We start from the raw sequence: 9511 nt of genomic DNA, 5'->3' as shown, positions 1-9511 counted from the left end.
CCAGGGCTAGCAGAGGATGTTGGGATTGGACAGACAAGGAGAACTGTGCTGTGGACTGTGTCTCCATGTGCACATTGTGATGTGGGAGGGGAGATGTCAGCCTCCAGTTGGTCTTGTGTGAGGAAGCAGCATAGGTCATTGGGCTGAGAGGTGACCCTGCCTCCCTCACAATGGAATAGAGCATGGAACCCTGATAGCCAGGCAACCATAACTGACTGTGGGCTCAAGCAAGCTCACTTGGCCTGTGACTCAGGAGCGAGAATCATGTTCTCGTTTTGTTTTCACAGGACAAGAGACTCAAGTCTCAGGCAAGAGAGGCGTGACGGCCTCAAGGAACGCTACCGACACTGGGTCAGCGCCCAGCCACGAGCCCAAGGTCTAAAGCTCTTTTCCAGGATGAAACTAAGGAAAGCACAAGGCAATTCAGGCCAGGTATGTTCACGATAGGAAACCTATTTCACCCCATCCTGGCCCATATTAGAACCGTCTTTGTGTGTGTTTTCAAGTGTCTGTCTCTGCTGAGAGAATACATTCTGTGTAGTTTTCCATGTTCTCTATCACAATCACTCCATATGGAGTGCGCTGTCATTTCCACATTTGAAAGATCCCTTCTCTTTACCACCTTAGGGCCACATTGATTCAGCCCAGACCCGGAATGTGCCACATAATCTATGGAGTCGGGAGGCAGGCCTGCTGGAGAGGCTGGTAATTAACCTAGTCCCTGCCTACCAGAAGGGAGACCTCTTTTTTGTCAAAACCTTTCTGCGTAACTACAGACGGTGGGGGACGATGGAACAAGTGATGGATATTATCTTTAAAAAGTGAGTGTTTCCCCCTTCAAGTCCAGGGCTGCTCAGCCTCCACCTGGCACCTCCCTGAGCCTGTTCTTTTCACTGAGGTCTTCTCATGGGAATGAAGGATGAGACCAAGAAGTGTACACCATGGCTAGTTTTTTAGGACAGTGTCACCAAGGGCATTCCTTTTCCCTCAGAAGCTACTGGAACTTCAGAAGCCTGCTTTCTGAAAGGGCTAGAATTACAGGCATATGCTAGTGGCACCCAACTTGTGCCCTCACCTAGGGTGAGGCCCTAAGTAATCACATTTCCAATTAAAGATAAGGTGTCAAAGTAGCAGTCTTGGAGGCTTGCGGAGTACAAGTAGACAGAGGAAACGCTGGGGAGGTGGTAAGGAGGCTGAATCACTTCTGAGCCATCAAGGAGGGATTATGTAGGCTTTACTTGTTTCTAACCCTGGAAGCATTTACGTTTTGGTGTGTGTTCTAGACCTGCATGTTGACCTCAGGACCTGAGTGCTGTCCTTTTGGTACTCAGAGCTGGCACTTGCCAAGTGAGCCACAGGTACAATTGTTGGCTGTGGCCGGTTAATTGAAAATTAATGTGTTGAGATTTTTTTTAAATTTTATTTATTTCTTTATTTGCATTTTTTATTGTAATTAGTAAAAGGGTTACATGATATTTGCCAGACAGAAGGTGCATTAATTCACGTACATTGATACCCTTTCACTTGTCTTGGTACTGACTAGACTGTTCTCCAACTGTGATCCTGAGAATAGCTAAGAATAAAGGCACGAGCCACTGACACATTAACTTTGGACAAATGCCTATAAGCCCCTTAGCAGAATATTCACAGAACCGTATAGACGTATCTCCCTGGTTTCCCTGTCACTTTTACATTCCCATGTGGGACTTAGCCAGCACCACAGGTGTCCTGTTAAGTTAGAAAAAGAGAACCATGGAGGTGACTTCTTCCTCTCCTCACTTAGGTACAGATATCTCCACCGTTACTGGGAGGAAGATGAGAAAACCAAAATGTAAGTGGGCTTCGGCACAAAGACTTTTGCCCCTCCTTGCAAAATGGGCATCATTGAGGCTTCTGCACCAAAGTGCAGATTTCTTGTTTGCACACCACTTGTGACTTCCTTGAGGGGGGGGGCGGCTTTGGACTTCAGTGGATTGCAGGGGACACCGCTGTGGGTGTGGGTGTGTTGTCCAGGGATGACAGGAAGGGCTGTGTGCAGAAAGTCAGATCCAGCGTGGAATCGACCATCAGCCTTCTCATTGCCTGTCACAGTGAGAATGGTGGAGACTTGACTTTCAGAAGCTTCTAGAGGCATGTTGTGAGGAGCATCCTGCTCCCAGGTTTCCTCTCCCTCTTTCCAACATGCAGGTCTGTGTTTAGGACCCCCACAGCATGCGAGTCCAGCCACTAAGTGGCTCAGGAGGAAGGCACACAACGGGCAGGGTGGTGCTCATAGTGTGCTTGTCCCCAATCTGCCCACAGCGCCCTCTGCTCTATTATCACTATGTGGATGGACTGCTGCCCTGGAGATTTTTATAAGTGCCAGAACCAAGACACCCTGCATGAGCTGATGTACTATGTGTGGCTCTACATGCCTTCCTGGGACCTACTGCTCCGTTTAGAAATCATCCTTGCTGATCTGGAGAAATCCGTGAAGAAGAAGAACAACAAGAGGAGGAAGGAGTCCTTGTATAGGCGCTTCAGAGCTTGTGAGTAGGGACGGACGGGACCTGGGTCTCTTGGGATGGCCCCGGATTGTCCGGGACGGGAGCCCTTAGTACTACCCAGCTTAGCAGAAATGCCCTTTTATGGATATGCTCTGCCAGCCAACGTCTGTTCTCTTTTTGAAAGTACTTGGCCTGAGCCACAGCTGAGAAAGACCCAACCTTCAGAGTTCAATCCAATCTCCAATTCTTTTTTTATTTTTTGTGGGTCATGGGGCTTGAAGTAGACCTGGGCACTCCCTGTGCTCTTCAGCTGAAGGCCACTGTCCTACAAATGGCCCTGACCTTTGTCCCTGAGCTTTGCAGCACAAGGCTACTCTCCTAACCTTGAGCCAATGATCCTTTCCCGTTTTCTAGAGGTTAATTGGAGATAAGAGACTCAGATCCTTTTGTGCCCAGGATAACTTTGAACCTTGATCCTCAGACCTCAGCCTCTTGAGTAGCTAGGAATAGAGGCGTGAGCTACCGTACTTGCCCAAACTCAAATTTTATGGATGGCTTCCTCTGTTACATCCTCATGGACTTTGAGACATTCCTGAACTTGTAGAGTCCACTCTAAGATTCCTGTACCTTTCCCCATTCTCAGGTTGGCGCCGCCATAGAGCAGCCTCTCCTGAACTCCCTATCAGTATCCCAGCAGTGATCTCAACGATGGTGACCCGTGAAGAGCTGGAGACATCACTGGACTCCGCACAGCATGTGAAGCCAGAAGAATCTGTTAATTGTGTGGAGAAGCCGGAACAGGCTTTGTGTCCTGTGTACAGCGAAAGCATTCTGAACCCCACTAATGTCACCCAGGAACCTGCCAGTCCCCTGCAGGGAGAGAAAGATGATGGAGACTCTCCCCTGACTTTTACAGTCAGCTTAGATCAGCCCAGTTCCAATGAAGTCATCACTCCTGGGGTGCAGGATAAAGCATCCCCTGAGGGGTTCATGGAGTATGTCTCCAGCCAAAGTTCAAGAGAACCCCTTAAAGATGTCAAAAAGGTAGTGTTAGTCGAGGAAAGTGAGTCTGTCCTCAGAGAATATCCAGACAAATCTGTCCAGCTGCAGGAGATCCAGTCTCCACCTGAGGAACTAGAACCTGCCCCTGCACCACCTCAGGAAGGAAATCCCATCTTCACTGAGGCAGTAGATCCCCTTGAGGACTCTGACTTAGAATATTTTCCTGAAGGCAATTTGGAGGCTGGTTTAGATCTTGATATTCCCTCCCCCATCCCTGAGAAAATCTTACTCTTTCTTTTTATAATGGCTGTTGTAAAATGTTCTCTCTATTTATTGCTCTAATTTTATTAAAATGTCACTGTTTATATTATGTTGTACAATAAATCAAGTACTGTGGTTTTTTTCACCCCCTCCCTATATGATGCCCTCGACACATGGACCCTAAGTGGGGAGAAATGTAGAGTGACCTGGAGCTGTGGGAGGAACTTACTGGATATACATGGAGCAGTTACATGCACAGGGAATGGCAAGGAGTAAATGGAAATCGGTTTTTGGTGGAAGCAAGGAGGTAGTTTGGCTCACACCTGTAATGCTAACAACTTAGTAGACAGAGATCTCTGAGGGTCTAGGTTCTGGGCCATCCTTGGGCTGGAAAGTTCATGAAACTTTTCTCCAGCTAACCATCAAAAGAGAATTGCTAGCTTTGAGCAAAAAAAGGTTAGTGAAGCCATACCTGACTGACACAGAGAAGGGGGGAGAGAGAGAGAGAGAGACAGAGAGAGAGAGAGAGAGAGAGAGAGAGAGAGAGAGAGAGAGAGAGAGAGAGAGGGAGAGAGAGACAGAGACAGAGACAGAGAGAGACAGAGAGAGAGACAGAGAGACAGAGAGAGAGAGACAGAGAGAGAGACAGAGGCAGCGAGAGACAGAGAGATAGAAGGAGTGAAGATACAGAGACAGTGTTTTAGATTGCTCTGCCAGATTGGCTTAAAAATGGGATCCTCAGAGCTTGAAGTTTGGCCTAGTGGTAGAGTGTTTGCCTAGCATGCATGAACACCTGTATTCAATTCCTCCATACTACATACATAGAAAAAAAAAGCCAGATGTTGTTCTGTGGCTCAACTGGTAGAGGTCTAACCTTGAGCAATCCCAAGGACAGTGCTTAGGCCATGTGTTCAATTCAGGACTAGCAAAAAAGGATTGAGAGCCTCAGATCTCAGCCTCCTTAGTAGAATCACAGGAGTCACTGATGCCTGGCTAAGCCAGTACTTTGTCAGTTTAGCCAGAGTGGAGCTGTGTTATACAATTCGACCAGTTAAACTCAAGGAAATAGTAGAGTAATTCAATCATCTGAAATGGGAACTTCATTACTGTTTTTCTTCCAAAGGAAGAAAGCATTCTGGGAGAAGAAACACAAGCAGCTAGCTCCCTGTGCAAGAACAAATGTCCCTGCATGCCTGAACGCTTTCTCAAGGTGCTGGAAGACCCTTCGTTTAGAATCCAAAGATGCCAAAGACTAGGCCTGATGTTTCTGAAGCCCAGAGTGGAGCCTGGATTTCAGCCTGAACATTCTGCAAAGCCATGTACATGGCCATCAGCAGACAAGGTGTGTGTGCTGTGTGTGTGCTCATGACTCTTAGGAGGCTGCCTTCAGAATGGACAGGAGAAACTCTGTGATGAATCCAGGCTACGTGGCTGTGCTCCTAGGTACTGCATTGTGATACTGTGTGGTCCATGGATGCATGCGCCTGCATGCCTGTACATACATTTGTGGCACTCACTGTTCCCATTCAGATCCTAGGAATGTTCTGACAAGTTCAGTGCAGACACTGGGACAGACATGCAGTCTTCCCTCTGCAGGAAAGTTCCCCGGGCTGAGAACTCCAGCAGGAGGGGCTTTCCCTTTTATCGTCTCCTTTTGGTCATCACTCACATCTAGTGGAGTTGGAGACAGTGCTCTGTGGATCCTGACAGCCATGAAAACACTTGACATTTGCAAGTGTTCTTTAAAGACAAACACTGGAAGCTCTGTTTGCTCTTTGTAAGAGATACAGAAATGAAATAATGAACTCTCTTTTTTAATTTTTTATATATATTTTTTGTAATTAATTGCAGGGTTACTTTATATTCATTCGATAGAAGGTGCATTACTTCACATACATTAATACCATTACTCATGTCTTGGTCGCCATTTCCCTCCCCCCGACCCGCACCCCTCATCTTGAATTCTCCCCTTCCCTATCCAATTTCAAATAACCAAATACACATTTATCCAACATATCAGATAACAAAGTGAAATACTGTAACAATATGAGATAACCAAGGGACAGCAAAAGAAATGAGGGATAACATAGTACATTAAGGACAGCAATCACTCATTATATGGCTTTTGTTTTATATTCTAGAGGTCCTTTCATTTAGGGTCATACTGTACGACCTTAGGTATCTAGGTATAGCTATTGCAAATCTCTGCTAGAAGAGCCCAAGGTTTCCTCTAATTATGAAAAAGAGGGAAAACATTGAGTCTATGTTCCTTTGAGTCTGGCTTACTTCACTTAATATGTTTTTTCTAAGTCTTTCCCTTTCTTTACAAATGGGGTGATGTCATTCTTTCTGACAGCAGCATAGAATTCCATTGTGTATAAATACCGCATCTTGTTCATCAACTCATCAACTGAGGGACATCTCAGTTGGTTCCATATCTTTGCTATGGTAAAGACTGCTGCAACGAACATCACTGTGCTAGTGGATTTAGTATGGGCAATGAAATTGTGGAAGCAATCTGGGAAATGCCAACCAAAAAGAGCCCAGGTCCAGATGGTTTCACTGCGGAATTCTACAAGACGTTTAAAGATGAAATAACATACCTATACTCTTGAAACTTTCGAGAAATAGAAACAGAAGGAGCAATATCAAAATCATTTTATGAAGCTAATATTACTCTCATCCCCAAACCAGGGAAAGACCGAACAAAAAAGAACACTACAGATCTATCTCTCTAATGAACACAGACGCAAAACTCCTCAATAAAATGTTAGCCAACAGAATCCAGAAACAAATTTAAAAAATCCATACACTACGATCAAGTGGGCTTCATCCCACAGATGCAAAGCTGGTTTAACATTCGCAAATCAATCAATGTAATACATCACATCAGTAGAGCTAAGGGAAAGAATCATATAATTTCTCAGGACGCAGAGAAGGCATTTGACAAAATACAACATCCACTCATGTAGAAAGCACTAGAAAAATAGGAATAAGAGGTACATTCCTCAAAATAGTGAAAGCCATATATGAAAAACCTACAGCCAGTATTATACTAAATGGTGAAAGACTAGGACCATTTACTTTAAAATCAGGAACTAGACAGGGATGCCCACTCTCTCCTCTTCTCTTCAGTATAGTGCTAAAACCCTTAGCCAGAGCAATCAGGCAAGCAAAGGACACCAAAGGGATCCACGTGGGGAAAGAAGAAATTAAACTTTCCCTATTCGCAGATGACATGATCCTCTACTTGAGTGACCCAACAAACTCCACTCCCAAACTCCTAGAATTAATAAACTACTTTAGCAAAGTGGCAGGATACAAAATTAACCTTCAGAATTCAGTAGCCTTCTTGCACAGCAACAATACACAAATAGAAGGGCAAATCAAGAGAATGATCCCATTCACAATAGCCCCCCAAAGAATAAAATACTTAGGAATTAACTTAACCAAAGATGTAAAGGAATTCTTCAGTGAAAACTGTAAAAGCCTAACAAAAGAAATTAAAGAGGATGCTAGGAAATGGAAAGACATCCCATGCTCATGGCTAGGGAGAACCGACATAGTGAAAATAGCTATAGGGCCAAAATTGATATACAAATTCAACGCAATCCCCATGAAAATCCCAAAGACATCCTTTACTGAAATAGAAGATATAATCCAAAGATTCATATGGAACAAAAAGGACCTAGAATTGCCAAAACAATTCTAGGCAAAAAGAGCAAGGCTGGTGGTATTACAATCCCAGACTTCGAACACTACTAGAGAGCCATAATGACAAAAACAGCATGGTATTGGCACAAAAACAGACCAGAAGATCAGTGGAACAGAATAGAAGACCCAGAAATAGAACCACATACCTATAGGCAACTTGTATTTGACAAAGGAGCCAAAGATATACAGTGGAACAAACACAGTCTATTCAATTATTGGTGCTGGCAAAAACTGGGCAGCCACATGTAGAAACTAAAAATTGACCCTAGCCTTTCGCCATGCACAATCATTAACTCAAAGTGGATCGAAGACCTCAACGTCACACCGGAAACTGTGAAACCACTACATGATAAATTAGGAGAGACACTGGAACTCATAGGCACAGGCAAAAGATTCCTGAACAGAATTTCAGGGTCACAACAGATGGGAGAGAGACTCGATAAATGGGACTACCTAAAAATAAAAAGTTTCTGTACGGATAAAAGCATAGTCGCAAAAGCAGAGAGACAGCCAACCAACTGGGAAAAGATATTCACCAACAATGTATCTGACAAATGCTTGATATCCAGAATCTACAGGGAAATCAAGAAACTAATCCCCCGAAAACCCAATAAACCATTCACTAAATGGGCAAGGGAACTAAAGAGAGACTTATCAGAAGAAGAGATTAAAATGGCAGAAAAGCATATGAAAAAGCGTTCATCATGTATAGTCATAAAGGAAATGCAAATAAAACAACCCTAAGGTACCACCTTACCCCAGTAAGAACGGCCAAGATTTAGAACTCAGACAATGAAAGTTGCTGGCAGGGTTGTGGAGAAAAAGGAACCCTACTAGACTGCTGGCGGGAATGTAAACTAGTTCAGTCTCTCTGGAAAGCAGCCTGGAGGTTTCTTAAAGAAGTGAAAATTGACCTTCCCTACGATCCCGCCATAACAGTTCTGGGCATCTACCCTGAACATCGTAACCCAAGATATGATAAGGACACCTGCTCAGCTATGTTCATCTCTGCACTATTCACAATAGTCAGGTGATGGAAACAATCCAGATGCCCTACTGCAGATGAATGGACATAAAAAATGTGGTATATATACACAATGGAATTCTACATAGCCAACAGACAAGATCAAATAATGGCATTCACAGGGAAGTAGATGAATCTAGAGCAAACCATGTTGGTGAGACAAATCAGGACTTAAGAAACAAAAGGCACATGGTATCCTTCAGATGTGGCTATTAAATCCAAAGAGTACAAGAGCAAGGACTCAACATTGGCATACCCAATGCTATGGACATGGTAATGGAAATATAAACATAACTATATATACATACAAACCTATGACTCTACAGAGATAATGTTTTATTCCATAAATTAATATGTTTCTATGACATACAAACTCTTAGCCAAATTTTGATTAAGTTCTAAAACAAAAGTCCCAGTGATTGTATACAGAGACTCCCTTTTTGAATACTTGTTTGTTAAATTTCTCATTTAAAATATGATGAAAAAAATCAATGTTAATAAATTCTTTATAAAAAATGCATGTTCAGAGACAGGCAACATCTCAGTAATTTATAAAATTCCCTTTTCCTGTTTATGTAAAGGAAGGAGGGTAGATCATGAAACTAGAGAAGTCAAGATATTAGAGGCAAATCACGTATAAACAAATTGATTCTGAAAAGCACAGGAACACAGTTTTCTATGTTAAACATTACATTCGCTCAAAGATGTAGTATTTAAAAAATGCTAGGCATCCTAATGAGAAGATTCCTTTTTCCCCATGCTTACTTCATAAAGTGTTTGTCCAAAGTATGAAAAATAGTCTTTTCCCTTACAAGAACAAACAACCTGTAAAATGTCTATATGTGTAATGTGTGTTTTCAATACTTCTTTGCTTTTTCCATCTCTAAGAATTGGCATTTGCTCCAGATGACAGTACAGAGGGACTCTAAGGACAAACAGATGATTAGGACACAGAAAGCTAATAATGTCATAGGAAATAGATGTCAAAATATGTAGAAGAAGCACATGGCAGGCACAGAGGACC

General features: G+C 43.3%; 1 protein-coding gene across 1 annotated transcript; it reads left to right on the top strand.

Annotated features, from left to right (window-relative positions):
- Positions 1–254: 254 nt before the first annotated feature.
- On the top strand, positions 255–3830 carry LOC150044208 (uncharacterized). Its single transcript, XM_090321415.1, has 5 exons — positions 255–432; positions 628–821; positions 1784–1831; positions 2302–2528; positions 3130–3830. Exons 1-5 carry the CDS (start codon positions 265–267, stop codon positions 3828–3830), a joined length of 1338 nt encoding a protein of 445 aa, XP_090177541.1. The 5' UTR covers positions 255–264.
- Positions 3831–9511: the final 5681 nt, after the last annotated feature.

The sequence above is a fragment of the Megascapheus bottae genome, chromosome 30 (assembly GCF_031878675.1).
Source record: "Megascapheus bottae isolate mThoBot1 chromosome 30, mThoBot2.hap1, whole genome shotgun sequence".
In the NCBI taxonomy this organism is placed as follows: domain Eukaryota; kingdom Metazoa; phylum Chordata; class Mammalia; order Rodentia; family Geomyidae; genus Megascapheus; species Megascapheus bottae.
This window is presented reverse-complemented; position numbering and strand designations above follow the sequence as displayed.

Coding starts and splice junctions, on each gene's coding strand:
- LOC150044208 (XM_090321415.1), top strand. CDS start 265: ATGTTCTCGTTTTGTTTTCACAGGACAAGAGACTCAAGTCTCAGGCAA. Junction 822..1,783: donor ATGGATATTATCTTTAAAAA/GTGAGTGTTTCC, acceptor CTCCTCACTTAG/GTACAGATATCTCCACCGTT. Junction 1,832..2,301: donor GAAGATGAGAAAACCAAAAT/GTAAGTGGGCTT, acceptor ATCTGCCCACAG/CGCCCTCTGCTCTATTATCA.